The sequence below is a fragment of the Lynx rufus genome, unplaced genomic scaffold, assembly GCF_022079265.1.
Source record: "Lynx rufus isolate CCGP_SWC_20201006 ecotype Redwood Valley unplaced genomic scaffold, mLynRuf1.p SCAF_7, whole genome shotgun sequence".
Classification (NCBI taxonomy): domain Eukaryota; kingdom Metazoa; phylum Chordata; class Mammalia; order Carnivora; family Felidae; genus Lynx; species Lynx rufus.
The window spans coordinates 24,379,810-24,395,891 of NW_025814889.1; the positions used below are offsets into that span (position 1 = coordinate 24,379,810).

The following is a 16,082-nucleotide window of genomic DNA, read 5'->3' on the forward strand; positions in this document are numbered from 1 at the left end:
AATGGTACCATCACTTTGGAGGATGGTTTGGCAGTTTCACAGAAAGCTAAACACAGCCTGACTATATGAGCCAGAAATCATGCTCCTAGGAATTTAGCCAACTGCTTTGAAAATTTATGTCCATACAAAATTCTGCATGTGAATGTTCAAAGCGGTTTTATTCATAATCGCCAAAAATTGGGACCAATCAAGATGTCCTTGGTGAATGGATAAACAAACTGCAGTGTAACTATCCAATAGAATACCTTTTAGTGACAAAAGGAATGTGCTGTGAAGCCACACAAAGACTTGGATCAATTTAAATGCATACTGCTATGTGAATAAAGCCAATCTGAAGAGGCTATACACTGTATTATTTCATGTATAGAACATTCTGGAAAAGGTAAAACTGTAGAGATGGTAAACAAAAATGCTGTTAAAAGGTAATTATTCAGTCTGTCTTCTGGATAAATGTGGGTTTGGATGTTTCTTATTTTTTACATGACCTCTCCACCCACACATCCCTCCCTACAAACACTGACTTTTAGAATCATATTTATCCAAATGTTTGCCACTATTTCAACATATCATAACTTCTCTTCCACAAAAATGTTAAGCAAATAATATTTGCTTTAGAGACTACCAAATCTTCACTAATTTTCATTTACATTCAAAGACAAATTATAGGGGCGCCTGGGTGGCGCAGTCGGTTAAGCGGCCGACTTCAGCCAGGTCACGATCTCGCGGTCCGTGAGTTCGAGCCCCGCGTCGGGCTCTGGGCTGATGGCTCGGAGCCTGGAGCCTGTTTCCGATTCTGTGTCTCCCTCTCTCTCTGCCCCTCCCCTGCTCGTGCTCTGTCTCTCTCTGTCCCAAAAATAAAAATAAACGTTGAAAAAAAAAAAAAAAAAAAACAAAGACAAATTATAATTGTTTTGATAGTTGGATATCAGCAAACATATCAGTACCTAGGAGATAATATACCTCATAAAAATTCACTTCCAGAGCCAGAGCTGATCAGAAGATACCTAATCAAACATGGCCAATCAGATTCTAGCTCTCAGGAATTTGAAAATGGAACATAATAACTCTCTTCAGTCCCAGTTGGTGTTTGAGATGTGACAGAACGTCAATCTGGACTAGGTAGCTGAATGGATGCCCCAGGTTCAATGTCTCCTTTATAGCAGTGGTAGCTGCTGTTTATACTTGAGTCCCTCTCCAGAAACTGTCCTTGACTAAAGGGAGACATTCGGTCTAAGGGCACAGCCTCCTCCCCAGAGACAGCCAGCATCCAATGGCTGGTTAATAAGGGGCAAGCAAAGGTCCTGCCTCCCATTCTTAAAGCTGTCTGTAGAATTGGCTAAAGCTTCTATTGCCAATATATCATAGCCAAACTTCTCCGTCTCCATCCTTCTTCCTTCACTCCTTTGCAAGCATTGTTCCTGAGATCATTTGCAACAAACTTTCTGCACAGTAATCTCTATCTCAGAGTCTGGAGTCCATGAGATCTGCTCCAAGGCAGTGGCCATGTTTGACCTATAGCAAAAATGTTAATTTGCAGCAAAAGAAGAAAAAAAGGAGTTAGGTGGAGAATATTAGACATAAATCATATGAGCACAAAAGGAGAAATGAAATCCTCAACAAAACACTAGCAAACAAAATTCAGCAGCATGTTGAAAGGATTAAACACCATGACCAAGTGCAATTTATTCCTGGAATGCAAGGGTGGTTCAGCATATGAAAATCAATCAATATAATATACCACATAAACAGAATAAAGGGAAAGAAAATCACATGATCATTTCAATGGATAGAGAAAAAGCACTTGACAAAATTCAACATCCTGCCATGACAAAAATTCTTAAGAAATCAGTAACAGAAGGAAACTACCTCAACCTAGTAACAGCCATATCTGAAAACCCATAGCAAATATCACACTCAATGGTGTTAGACTGAAATTGTTTTCCTCTAGGATTAAGAACAAGACAGGGATGTACACTCTCACTACTTTTATTCAACATAATATTAGAACTTCTAGCCAGAACAACTGGGCACAAAAAAGAAATAAAAGGAATCCTAATTGGAAAGGAAAAAGTAAAATTATCTCTGTTTGCAAATGATAAGATCTCCTCTATAGAAAACCCTAAAGATTCCACACCAAAACAAACAAACAAACAAACAAACAAACAAACAAAAACTGTTAGAACAAATGAATTCAGCAAAGTAGCAGGATACAAAGTTAACATGCAAAAATCAGTTGCATTTCTACATACTAACAATGAACCATCTGAAAAGAAAATTATGAAAACAATTCCATTTACAATAGCATAAAAAAGAATAAAGTATTTAGGAATTAATTTAAGCAAAGAGTTGAAAGACTTATACAATGAAAACCACAAAACATTGCTTAAAGAAATTATGGAAGACATAACTAAATGGAAACACATCCCATGTTCATGGATTGGAAGACTTAATATTGTTAAAATGTCAATATTACCCAAAGCAATCTACAGATTCAGTACAATCTGGATCAAAATCTCAATGGCATTTTTTCAGAAATAGAAAACCCCACCCTAAAATTCATATGTATTCCCAAGGGACCCTGAATAGACAAAACAATCTTAAAAAAGAACAAAGCTGGAGGACCCACACTTTCTGATTTCAAAACTTACTACAAAGCTACAGTAATCAAACAGTGTAGTACTAGCATAAAGACTGACATGTAGAGCAATGGAAGAGAATGGAGAGGCCAGAAATAAAGTCACACATATATGGTCAAATGATTTTGGACAAAGATGCCAAAACCATACAATGGGTAGACAGTCTCTTCAACAAATGGTGCTGGGAAAGATGGATAACCACATATAAAAAGATAAAATTGGACCTTTACCCAACAACATATACAAAAATTAACTCAAGGGGCACCTGGGTAGCTCAGTTGGTTGAGCATCTGACTCTTGACTTCAGCTCAGGTCATGATCAGGTCATGGGACTGAGCCCTGCTTTGGGCTCCATGCTGAGCATGGAGCCTGCTTAAGATTCTCTCTCTCACTCTGCCCCCCTGCCACTTGCATGCTCTCTCTCTAAAAATAAATTAAATTGTTAAAAAATTAATTCAAAATGGATCAAAGACTTCAATGGAAGACCCAAAACCATGAAACTTTAGAAGAAAGCATAGGGCAGAATCTTCAGGACACTGGATTTAGCAATGATTTCTTAGCCATGACACCAATAAAATGCAACCAAATTAAAAACAGATGTATTGGACTTCACAAAAACTTAACAATTTTGTGTATCTTGGGCGCCTGGGTGGTTCAGTCAGTTAAGTGTCTGACTTTGGCTCAGGTTGTGATCTCGTGATTCATGGGTTCGAGCCCCATGTTGGGCTCTGTGCTGACAGCTCAAAGCCTGGAGCCTGCTTCAGATTCTATGTCTCCCTCTCTCTCTGCCCCTCCCCTGCTCATGCTCTCTCTCTAAAATAAATAAACATTAAAACAATTTTTTTAATTTGTGTATCAAAAGACAATATCCACAGAGTAAAAAGACAGCTCATAAAATGGGAGAAAATACTTGCAAATCATATATCTAATAAAGAATTAATATCCAGAATATACAAACAAACAAACAAACCAATTAAAAAATGGGCAAAGGACTTAACAGACATTTCTCCAAAGAAGATATACAAATAGCCAATAAGCACATGAAATAATGTTTAACATCAGTAATCATTAGAGAAATGAAAATCAAAACCACGGTAAGATACCCATTAAGATGGCTACTATCAAAAAAGAAAACAAAAACAGAAAATAAGCTTTGGTGAAGATGTGGAAAAATCAAAACCTTATGCACTGGTGATGGGAATGTAAAATTATACAGCCACTGTGGAAAAAGTATGGCAGTTCTTCAAAAAATTAAAAATAGAATTACCATATGACCCAGCAATTCCACTTTGGGTATACACCCAAAAGAACTGAAAGCAGGGACTTGAAGAGATATTTGCATTATTCACAATAGCTAAAACACGGAAGCAACCCAAGGGTCCATCAGTGAAAGAATGAATAAGCAAAAATGTGTGTGTGTGTGTGTGTGTGTGTGTGTGTGTATATATACATATATATATACATATATATATACATGTATATATATATAATATGGAATATCATTCAGCTTTAAAAAGCAAGGCAAATGAGACTTAAGCTATAACCTGAATGAAACTTAAGTATATTATGCTAAGTAAAATAAGCCAGTTTTAAAAAGACCAATACTATATGATTCCACTTACATGGAATACTGAAAAACAGGCAGAATGCAGAATGATGGGTTATCCAGGGCTGGGGGAGGGGAGAACAGGGGAGTTAGTGTTCATGGGTGCGGAGTTTCAGTTTTAAAAGATGAAAAGAGCAGGGCCCCTGGGTGGCTCAGTTGCTTGGGCCAATGACTTCGGCTCAGGTCATGATCTTGCAGTTTGTGAGTTCGAGCCCCTCATCGTGCTCTGTGCTGACAGCTCGGAGCCTGGAGCCTACTTCGGATTCTATGTCTCCCCCTCTCTCTACCCCTACCCAGCTCACGCTCTGTGTCTCTCTGTCTCTCAATAATAAATAAATGTTTAAAAAAAAAGATGAAAAGAGCTATGGAGATGGATGGTGGTGGTGGCTGAACATTATTCATGTATTTAACATCACTGAACTGTACACTTGAAAATGGTTAAGATGATAAATTTATGTCTTGTTTATTTTATCACAATAAAAAATTTTTTTAAAGAAAAAATAAAGTAGAGACTTCCTGGTCTACCTCTACTTCTTAGTATCACCCCTCAAGCAGCCCAGCTATACTTCCTGTCTGAGTTCAATGAGCTACCAGAGCTTCTCTCCAAGAGCTTATTTTGGCTTCAGCCAGTTTGAATAGATTTTGTTCCTTGCAAATCAAACAACCTCCATCTCTTTTATACTTTTACTCAGTGATATTGGGTAGCAAGGATCACTGCTTTACAGACACATACACTGGGAAGATACAGTGTATGCATATATATCTCAGTATTTCAAAGATGTTAATGCTTATTAAGTAACCTACCACTGGGCTCCCATGGGCATAGCCTCTGTGCACTGTCAATGCAAAGAAACCATCAGCCAAGTTTCTTTTTACATCAAGTCCACATGTCTTAAAACTCCTTTCCTCTCTTTCTTCTCACTCTCTACCTCTCTCATACCCAGCAATGTCCCCAAAATATCTTTCTCATTGTTTTGCTCTCAGCTACCCACCAAAAATCCTCTCCCAAGCCTTCTTGGGCTCTCTCTTTTCTTCCCTACCCTTCTCCTGCTTCTATTCTTCCATCCAGCCTTTCTGGTGCTCCTCCCACTATCACCAGGGTGTGGAAGGAAAGGAATATCTGAGAACAGTGGCCAAAGGACAAGTAGAGGGTCAGAGGTCAGGCAGAGGGAAGATTTTGTTAACAGGCAAGAGAAAATACATATGCTATATACAAAACATATAATTAATAATAATATACTGGTTAAAATAGAAACCACAAACAGTTATTGTTTTTATCAGTTTATATTTTAAAAGTCAAAGCACAAAGCTTTACTACGACACAAACATGAGACACAGAGGTCCCCAAGAAGCCTTGAGCACAAACCAGAACTTAGAGGCTTGATACAGCTATTTATCATGATCTCTCAGGAATCTGTGGGTTGATGCATCTGGGTGGTTCTCCATGCTCTCAGGTGTACCCGCATTTGGATAAGAACTGGGGCTGGGATCTTCTGAAGGTTTGATGGGGCTGGGTGTCCAAGATGGCATCTTCACCTCATGGCTGATGCCTCAGTGCTCCTTCATGTGGTCTCTCTCTCTGATGGAGTAGCCTCCTTCATGAGTGTTCAGGGCTAAAGGAGGCAGGAAGAGATGCTGCCAGCCAATAAGTGCTAAGTCCACCATCACTTCTGCTGTCTTCTATTGGCCAAAGCAGTCACAGGGTCCACCCACATTCAAGGGGGAGGGAGAGAAAGGGACTCCACTTCTTGATGGGTAAGAGAGATACGGTCATGGCCTTCTTTGGAAAACACAGTCCATTGCAGATGGCATTAAAGTTGTGTATTTAAATCAGAGGCAAATATTCCCGACAATTAAGGGCAATCCAAATAAAATGAACAGGCAAAACTTTATGAAGTGCTAAACCAAAAGAAAAAAAATACCTTCCCACTCCCCACCCCCAAAGTAGCAGAAATCTTAATTCAGGTCAACACAGGTCCCTTGTCAGAAGGTAGATGCTATTTGGCCAGGAGGAAACATGCCGAAAGAGTAAGGTAGTAAGACACAGTTAAAATCCAACTCAGCTTAAACTTTAACTGTGTTCCTCCACGGTGCCAGAGCCCATGTTGTCTAGCCACTACCCACTGTCCTCAGAGATACTCCAGGAAGACTGCTCCACTGGTCCCTCCACAAAGAGGAAGTCAGCAGAGGAAGTTTCTCCCATACCACCGTCTCATGACATTGTGTTCTTCCCTGCCTGTGATTCATTCAGCCCTTGTCTCTCCCACATCCCAAACTCTCTCACTGCCACTCCTGTATCATGAGGCTATTCCTGGTGCGCTCCTCTGTCCTGGAACTTTAACTCTGCCTGGAGGACACCATGTCCATTGCAGCTTTCTCAAGGAAAAATCGTTTATTCTTCACACTCCATGTACCTTAAGTTCAGAAGGTGACTTTGCTGTTGCCCATTGTCCCCATTACTGTGGGCAGACCTTTAGTGGCTCCTCCTTTTATTCAAAACAAAAGAAAGCAAAAAGCAAACTAACTTCGTTTGAGAAGTGCCGTTTGGGCAAACTACTCTGTCTCCCTCTTCAGATCTGTCATCTCCACAAATCCCAGTCAGCCCTGCTCTGACACCTGACTCCCAGTCTTCCTTTAAAATGACTTTAAATCTTAGCATCATTCTGTTTGTTTGGAAGAGTCATGAATCATACCTGTTTCTTGCTTTCTCATCCAGTTAACATTCTGGTACTCTCAGAAGTGGCTCAGTCTCAGCAGTAAGTTATGGGCCACCCTAATCCTGGATGACTTAAACGGTTACCTGGGAAGATACACATAATCCTTTGGTCTCCCATTTCATTGGTCACATCAGCCACCCAGGCCCATGGTCACATTCTGGACATTGTCAGCACCCATAATAATGTCAATACCTCCAGAAGGAAAATTCAATCCGCCTACCTTCTGACCACAATAACCTTTCCTTCCAGCTGGCCTGTTCAGCTAGCTACTCCCATGACAGCTAAACTTTTTCCAAACCTAGGGAACCTAGCTTTGCAGGAGAGTCACACGACTGAGCAGATTGCTTCCACCATCATCGCCGATTTCAAATAGATTCTCGGGCTGCCTGGAAATCTCATTAAATTTTTCTAGTCACATTTTCTGCAATGACCTTGTCAAACTTTCTCCAGTTCCCCAAATCTATGATTGTCTATGATAGTCCCTACTATCACACTCCCAGCAGAAGGCTCTACTTCTCTTCTTACCATATAAAAGACAATAGAGGCTTTAAATGAGAACTTCCTTATCTCACAGCTATCAAAAATAAGAAAATCCTTGTCTACTCTAAACCCACCTTTCTTCCTCTGGTAAAATACAGAAAATCTTATTTCTCTTTATTTAAGGACCCAAGAATATACAATGAGGAAAAGGTAGTTTCTTCAGGAAATGGTGGTGGGGAAACTAGACAGCCCCATACCATACACAAAAATAAACTCAAAATAGATTAAAGACATAAATGTGAAGCCTGAAACCATAAAATTCCTAGAAGACATATGGAGTAAACTCTTGGATATTGGCCATAGCAATACTTTTCTGGATCTGTTTCCTCAGGCAAGGGAAACAAAAGCAAAAATAAACTATTGGAACTATACCAAACTAAAAGCTTTTGCACAGTGAAGGAAACCATCAACAAAACCAAAAGGCACGCTACTGAATGGAAGAATATATTTACAAATGATATATATGATAAAGGATTAATATCCAAAATATATAAGAACTCACACAACTCAACACCAACAAAACAAATAATGCAGTTAAAAAATTGGCAGAGGACCTGAATTACAGACGGCCAACAGACACATGAAAAGATGTTCAACATCACTAATCATCAGGAAAATGCAAATCAAAACTACAATGACATATCCCCTCACACCTGTCAGAAGGGCTAGCATCAAAAAGAGGAGCTATAACAAGTTTGGTGAGGATGTGGAGAAAAGGAACCCTTGTGAACTGTTGGTGGGAAGGTAAACTGGTGCAACCACTCTGGAAAACAGTATGATGGTTCATCAAAAAATTAAAAAAAGAAATACCATATGATCTAGTAATTCTACTTCTGGGTATTTACCAGTTGAAAAAGTAAACACTAATTTGAAAAGATATATGCACCCCTATGTTTACTGCAGCATGATTTACAATAACCAAGATATGGAAACAACCTAAGTGTCCATCAATAGATAAATGAATAAAGAAGATACAGTGTATATATATATAATAGAATGAAGTCTTGCCATTTGTAACAACACAGATGGACATAGAAGGTATTACGCTAAGTAAAATAAGTCCAATAGAGAAAGACAATTATCATGATTTCCCTTATATGTGAAATCTAAAAAACAAAACAAATGAACAAAAAACAGAAACAGACTCACAAATTCAGAGAACAAACTGGTGGTTGCCAGAGATGAGGAGGTTGGGGGGACAGGCAAAATCAGTGAGGGGAATTAAGAGGTACAAACTTTCAGTTATAAATTAAATAAGTCGCAGGGATGAAAAGTACAGCATGGAGAATATAGTCAATAATATAGCAATAATTTCATATGGTAATAAGGGCAACTACACTTACCATGGTGAGCATTCATAATGTATATAATCGTCAAATCACTATGTTGTACACTTGAAACTAATATAATATTATAAACTATATTTCAATTACAAAGAAAAAAAGAACTTGAAAACTTTTCACCATCCATCATTTCTACTCTCTCTTTAATATTTAATCCTTCAATCTCATCTGGTTTCTTCCTACTTGAAAACCATTTAAAAAAATAAAATAAAATCTTCCTCAATTTCACATGGCTGACTCTCTACCTCTCTATCCTTCTCCTCTTTACAGGCAAACTACTCAGAAGGGTTATTTTGCTCACCTATTCACTCCTTAGCCATCTGGCCTCCAGCCCCAACATGCTATTAAAAATAGGTCTCTGTGGGGTGCCTGGTTGGCTCAATTGGTTGAGCGCCTGACTCTTGATTTCAACTCAGGTCATGATCTCACAGTTTGTGAGATCAGGGCCTGCCTGGGGCTCTGCAGTGGCAGTATGGAGTCTGCTTGGGATTCTCTCCCTCTCTCTCTGCCCCTCCCCAGCTCTCTCTCTCTCTCAAAATAAATAAACATTTAAAATAATACATCTCTGTGATCGTTAATATGGCTCAAGTTAATGGGTACGTCTTGATCTTCATCTTATATTACTCTTAACAGCCCCAGACATGGCTGCACACTCCCACTGTTGTGAATTCCTCAACACCACCTTCTCCTGGTTTGCCTCCCACCCCATCAGAGCTCTCCCTCTGTCTCCTTTTCAGGCTCAACTTCCTCTACTTTGATGATGACATTCCTTAAAGCTTAGCATAAGGTCTTTTTCTCATCTTACTCACTTCTAAGCCATCTATCTCATCAATGGCCACCTGTGGGTAGATTAGCCAACCTGTGTATCTCTAACTGTAAACCACACTCTGAGCATCAGCCCCTTACACATCTCTCTACATGAGGTCTCCACTCACACGTCTCAAAAGTTTATCATACTCAACTTGTTCAAAATAAAACTCACTATCTTCCCCTCCCCCAGTCTCCCCCTGCACCCACCAGAGTTCTTCATCTCATTGAACGGCAATGACATCCATCATTATCCAAGTCTGCATCTTAGTGGTCATCCTTGGCTCCTCCCTCTTCCTCACTCTGTTCAAATCCAGTCATCACTGCCTCCTATCAACTACCTTATAAATATCTCTCAGGTCCATCCATTTCTTTCCATTTCCACTGTCACCAATCGAGTCCAAACCACTGTAAATCTCTCAGCCAGCCTCGCTCAGAAATCTTCCTGCACCCATTCTTCTCTTCATCTGGTTAATTCCCCAAACTACAGCCAAAGTGATTTTCCTAAAACATAAATCCTGCCAGCTTAAAGTATTCTTAACACAATCTCATTGCTTTTAAGATGAGAAAACAACCGTCAACATGGTCCACATGGTCCTACATGGTCTCTCCCTACTGACCCTTCTTCGTCTAGCCCTGCCTCACACCAGAGCCCTCAGGACTGCAGTCACACTGGCTTACACTCAATTCCTAATCCCTTCTGCCACTCTCCCACTCCTGTGGCAGCCCATCAGCAAACATTGGTGATTCTGCTCTGAAATCATATCTTGAATCCAAACTCTTCCCATCATCCCCATCTTCAGGATACTAACCAAAACCACCATCATCTTTCACCTGGATTACTGCCACAGCCCACTGAATGATCTCTCACTGCCCTTTGTCTTGCTCCATTCGATCCATTTCCAATCACCAACCAGCATGATGACGTACAGCAAAAGTCCAGGCATGTACTTACTTCCTAAAATCTTTCCAATGGCTCCCCACTGCAGTCAGAATAAAAGTCAAAGTCCTCAAGGCTGACCCCAAGCCACTGCCTAATGTGGTCCCTGCTTACCTCTCTGTCCCCATCTGTTACCAATGCCCTACTTTTTTTGCTGTATGCTAGACACATGGGCCCTCTTTCTAACCTTCTGTGTTCCCATCTCAAGACCTTTCCTTGCTCTTTCTTCTCTTGGAATGTTCTTCCAAGCCTCTGAATGGCTGCTCCTTTTCATGACTTTGCAGAGAGGTATTGCCTGCTCTCTTCCTCTCCTGTGAAAGTCACTCCATTGCTTCACCTGACTTTCCGTATAGTACTATGTTCAGAACCTTCCAATGGCTGCTTCCTATCTCAGAGTAAAGTCCCGACCACAGCCAGAAAGACCACACGTTATCTGGCCACAATTTCCTCTTTGATCTCATACACCACCTGTTTCCCTGTCACTGCGCTCCATCCATACTAGCTTCCTTGCTGTTTTCCCAACATCTCAAGTGCCTTCCTAACCCAGAGCCTTTCAACATTCTCATCCCCAAACCGACATGAATGAATCTCTCATGTCATTTAGGTCTGGCTCAACTAACACTTATCAAAAAAGCTCTTCCTTGAGGATCCTAATTAATATAAGGCTCCATCCCTACTACCATCACTCTCACCTTTCAACTGCCTTCAAAACACTTACGTTACTTAATATGGTAAATATTAACTTGCTTTCTCAGCAAGAATTTTCTTCACAACTATTTTTATTGTTCTTAGATGAGTTAATAGTTTTTCCTTAAATAAATGGCCGAACTATCTTAATTTACCTAATAGATTTGTGTGTCTAATATATCTGTATGTCTTTAGGTCTTCTCCACCACCTTCCTTCCCCACACGGCGGGGAGGCCCTTTAAGACACGGCCCTATAGGGAAGACGCGGTAAATTCAATCCCACTCACAAACTGTTTCTAACTTCTGTATTTTCGGATCTCCCCACTTTCTCCCAGGAGGCTCCACTCCCAAAGAATCTCGGACTACGTCCAGTCAGTCCTTTGCTATTACAAATCCTGCGGCCAAGAATGGGCGTGGGTATATGCATTGCTTCTTTTCATCACTGTAATACATTCTTAGAAGTGGGATTTCTGGATCAAAGGGTAACTGCCTACGCAAGTTAAATAGCTGTTGCCGAATTCGCCGCCACCGGGTTCGTACCATTTTGGAGTTCCACCGGCAACGTGTCAGAGCGCCTGTTTCTTCACAGTTTCGCCCGCGCCAACTCAGTGTCCTTAAGCTTTGGGGGGAGGGGAGGGTTGCCATCAGAGAGTTGAGACATGGGCTGCGCGGAGCGCGCCCTTCCACATCCCACCTCCAACCCCGCAACCCCACCCAGGACTCCCGCTGGGACCTGCGTGCTTACGGACCCGTGAGGGGGAGGGGCGGGCAGGCGCGCACGCGGGGGGCGGGGAGGGGCGGGCAGGCGCGCACGCGCGGGGCCCCCCGCGCTCCGCACACACACGCCGCGTCCCCAGCGGGTGGGCTGCGCGCGGCGGGCAGATCCGGCCTTGCTCAACAGGATCGAAAGAGGAAGCGCACAAAGGGCTGAAGTAAACACTTAGGAAGACCGTTGCAAAATAGATGAGGTTCTCGGGTTTTTTGGAGCCATCATCTGGCCCCAGATCCCTTAGTCACTAATATAGCGAGCGACCGAGAAGACTCAATTCGCTAGGGAACGCTCCGGAGGGAAGGGGACGCACGTAGGGGCGGGATGAGGGAGGAAGGCCCAACTTTTCCCAGAATTAAAAAAAACAACTTTCGAGGGTGTGGTGTAGAAGCGAGGCACAGACCCGATTAGTTGGAAAAAGCAGTCCCCGAGTTTCAAGAGTCTGCATCCACCCGTACTCCTCCGTGTGTGTCTCGAACCGAGCGCCCTCGTGGCACCTCGATGCAAAGCGGCGCGGCGGGCGCCTCACGTCTGCGCGCTGCGTGGGAAGGGCAGGGCTGACACCACTTCCTCCCCGAGGCGGCGGACCTGAGCCCGGGTGGAGTCCAGTGCGCCGCGTCGCCTGCCCCGCCGCTGCCCCGCCGCCGGCCCGCGCCCCGCCCGCGCGGAGTCCCAGCCGAGCTCCGCCGAGTCCCCACGCAGCCGTCGAGGTAAGCGGCGCCGGCCCCGTCCGGGCGCCCTGAGAGCTGCAGGCGGGACCCTCGGGGCTGCCGCGGGACCCTGTGTGTCCAGCGGGTCTGCTCCCGGGCCCGACCCAGCTCCCCGCGTTGGCCGGGAGAACGCGCTCCCCCCGCTTGGCCCTCGAGGGGAGCGCGTCCCCCCGGGTCCCCTCCGCCGACTTGAGTACTTGACCCGGCCACGCGGGGGGTTGGGGCGCGGGCTCTTCTTCCCCGCGTTCGCTTTCATCACAATTTGACTGATTTCCTGCCCAGAAAGTTGCTTCAGAGATAGTCGGGGAACCCGTATGAACCCTCACCTGTTCAGCTGTCCAGAGCCCCAACTTGACCCTTCTGGAGGAATTCCTGGGGGCATTTTAGGGCACCTTAGATTAAATGCAAGTCGTGCAAGAATGGGAGTGACGATCGAAGTCTGATGTATTTTAGTGTTACCGTACTTTAAAACTTTTGGACAATTCTTTCGTCGTTTTAAAAACATCTTTACCAGTGATTGTCCTTTTCATTTTACAGTAAGGTAGAGGAAAGATTTGGACAGTAGGTGTAAGTTTCATAATTTGGTTTGGGGGGAATGCCCAGAGTGACGTTTTATAGCATGAAGGAAACTAACTGGGATGCCCTTACATCCAGGGGACCTCAGCCCAGGAGTCCCCCAGGAGACTTTGTCCCTTGCACCTCTTACTGTCTTTTCGGGAAGGTATTTCTTCTTCATACCATTGTGGAAAGGTAAATGTGTAGTTTCCTAGTGCCACTCAGAGTAAAGCTGTTGAAGAAGAACTTTAAATGTGGACATTAGAAAAAAAAGCAGTATCAGAGGAAAGTAACATAGAGAAAAGGTGCATGACTTGATTACTCCCAAGGATATTATTTCTGGTAGCAAAATGTGGTTTAAATAAAGGCAAGGGTACTTACTACCTACTACTAATTTTAAATTCTGGGCCTCTGAACAGAAATTTCAGAAAGACAGCTTTTGTCCCTTGGAATGAACCTCCAATGCCAATTTTCCCTCAGGCCCCACTGCAGTAGTCTTACAGTTAAGATTGGCTAGCAAAATTAACAAAAAACTACTGAGAAATCTTCTATAATGTCTTCCGGGTGGTATTTCCTGTCTGTTCAACGTGTTGTGAAAGGTCTAAGAAATTTAATGTCATCTTCAGGCTGTTAACACATAACCATTTCACACTGATACTAATGCTTGTGGGTTTTTTCTGGGTATTTGGGAGATTTGGATTCAAGCTCCAAATCCGCCTTTAACTAGACAAGGTTGGCCTTGATTAAGTTGCCTTAACCTCCCTGGACCTGAGAGGAAAGCGAATTTGTTTGACTAGAGTATGTCTGTCATTATAATAGCAATTGGGGAACAGCTATAAATTCTTTGAATTTGTCCTGCCTAGAATACTAGCAAAGTTAGAATTGCTGATCACACAGAAAAGAATGGAGAAAATCATACTGATAACATATTTTGTTAAAGTCTGAAATATCAACAGTTTTGAGGCCCTTTGTTTCGATAGAAGGTCCTCCAAAAATGGTCCATTTTTGTTCTATATGTAAAATGGCAGGTTTCCATTCTGTTGAAAAAACTGAGGTAGAGAATTGATGTGCTCAAGCTTGGACAGGTCAGTATTAGATTCCAAAATTCTTCAATTATTACTCCTCAAGAGATATAACTTTGTGGTATGGATTACTTAATGATTTAGTTACTTTAAATCTTAAACACAGTACTTACAAGGTTATATATATTGTGTCCATTAATTTTTTCTTATTTTTATATCCTAGGAATGTATAACAATCATCCACTTTTTTTTTACCTTTATTCACTCATAGTAAAAAAGTTTTAGATATTTTCATATTATTATTAGAATGAGCTATTTATAAAATTTACTGCCATAAATGTCTGTTTGATATGCCACTCTGAATTTCTTTAAACCATCCTACTTTCAAAAGCATTATTATTTTCGTTTACTTCTAATCCTCTTCCATCTTATTTTAAGTATTTTTATGTCCAAAACCTTTCAGTGAGTCCATAAATCTTATATAAATTAAGTTGGCATTTCATAGTTTATCACACCAAAATATTTTCAATGCTAAAGACCTCATAGTTTATTTTATAGGCAATAGAATGATCTTAGTAATTCTCACCTGGAAATAGAACAATTCTTATTAACATAATTAATTTTTTAGGATGTAAATGTGTCTAAGTATTTTTTTAAACTTTATTTTATTTTGGGGGGAGAACACAAGTGGGGAAGAAGCAGAGAGAAGGGGACTGAAGCAGGCTGTGTGCTGACAAGCTGACAGCAGCTAGCCCCGTATGGAATTCAAACTCCCCAACCATGAGATTATGACCTGAGCTGAAGTCAGACACTCAACCAACTGAGCCACCCAGGCACCCTTAAATATGTCCATATTTTATGTCAGTTCTGTCATCCTCTGTGGCAAGTAGCTTAAAGTTTAAGCAATTATTACAAATTGAAGTACATCATAAATGCCAGGATTTGAGGTGTTAGATTGAGGGTATAGCTCACACTGGTTGTATAGTCATGTTTTTCTGTATTATAGTTATGAGAAACATGATTTGTAGGGGAAACTGCTCTCTATTTGGAAAAGTTAACAGATTTCTCTTGAGAAGAGAGAACAGCAGCATTAAGGAATGGCGTTGAATAAGCCATAATCAATTTAAGGGGCTAAGGTTGTACACGCACAGTAACAAGGCAGGGCCTGTGGACAGCTTCTAGGGACTAGAGAATGTGACCTGCCACCACAGCATCCCCATTGTCTAGCCAAATTCCTGGCACCATAGTTAGGACTCAAAAAGCATTTACTAAATGTGCAGATATAGCAGTTCCGCTTGTGGGTTATGCCATCAGAATGTCACAAGCCCCTGACCCAGGGAGCTCTGTTGGTACCAACCCTGAGGCATGAGCAGGCAGAGATACAGCACCATTCCAAGGGACCACACCTTCTCAGCACATGCTCTGAAGCTGGAATTCGTGATGCAGTTTCCAAACATTTTCTGAAGACTGGTTAAGAAGCTTACGCAGAGGGTAAGAAACAGAGCTGACCTTTGAACTGAGCTAGTCTCATACGGCACCCCCTAGGAGCTGTACCAGGGACAGGGCTCAAAAGGTGAAAAAACATGGGCCCTTTGCTCAGTGCTCTTCTAGCCTAGAAAGGGGGGACATGAATGGGTACAGTTCTACACATGACCAGAGTCAGGTGCTGGGGAAGCACATATGAGATCCCTGTACCACAGTGGGTACAGGGAGGATGAAATTAAGATAACCAAGGAACTTGCCTTGCAAC

At 42.1% G+C, this 16,082-nt stretch overlaps 2 protein-coding genes across 2 annotated transcripts in view; one reads left to right on the forward strand and one right to left on the reverse strand.

Annotated features, from left to right (window-relative positions):
• Positions 1-4,765: 4,765 nt before the first annotated feature.
• LOC124501821 (translation initiation factor IF-2-like) lies at positions 4,766-15,789 on the reverse strand. Its single transcript, XM_047066304.1, has 4 exons — positions 15,690-15,789; positions 12,449-13,029; positions 11,817-11,895; positions 4,766-7,042 (listed from the first exon to the last, which is right to left on the reverse strand). Exons 1-3 carry the CDS (start codon positions 15,787-15,789, stop codon positions 11,860-11,862), a joined length of 717 nt encoding a protein of 238 aa, XP_046922260.1. The 3' UTR covers positions 4,766-7,042; positions 11,817-11,859.
• The window catches only part of APBB1IP (amyloid beta precursor protein binding family B member 1 interacting protein), a 96,595-nt gene continuing 93,192 nt past the window's right edge, over positions 12,680-16,082 (forward strand). The window contains exon 1 of the mRNA XM_047066252.1: positions 12,680-12,755. The gene's annotated coding sequence lies outside the window, so the exon portion shown is untranslated. The remainder of the gene's footprint in view (positions 12,756-16,082) is intronic.

What these genes read in the sequence shown, in the direction of transcription:
- LOC124501821 (XM_047066304.1), bottom strand. Translation starts at nt 15,789, where the DNA reads ATGTTTGGAAACTGCATCACGAATTCCAGCTTCAGAGCATGTGCTGAG. An exon ending in CTGCCTGCTCATGCCTCAGG is followed by an intron (nt 13,030 to 15,689) that starts GTTGGTACCAAC and finishes CTTTCTGGGCAG; the next exon opens with GAAATCAGTCAAATTGTGAT. An exon ending in TGCTTTTTCCAACTAATCGG is followed by an intron (nt 11,896 to 12,448) that starts GTCTGTGCCTCG and finishes CTCCCCCCAAAG; the next exon opens with CTTAAGGACACTGAGTTGGC.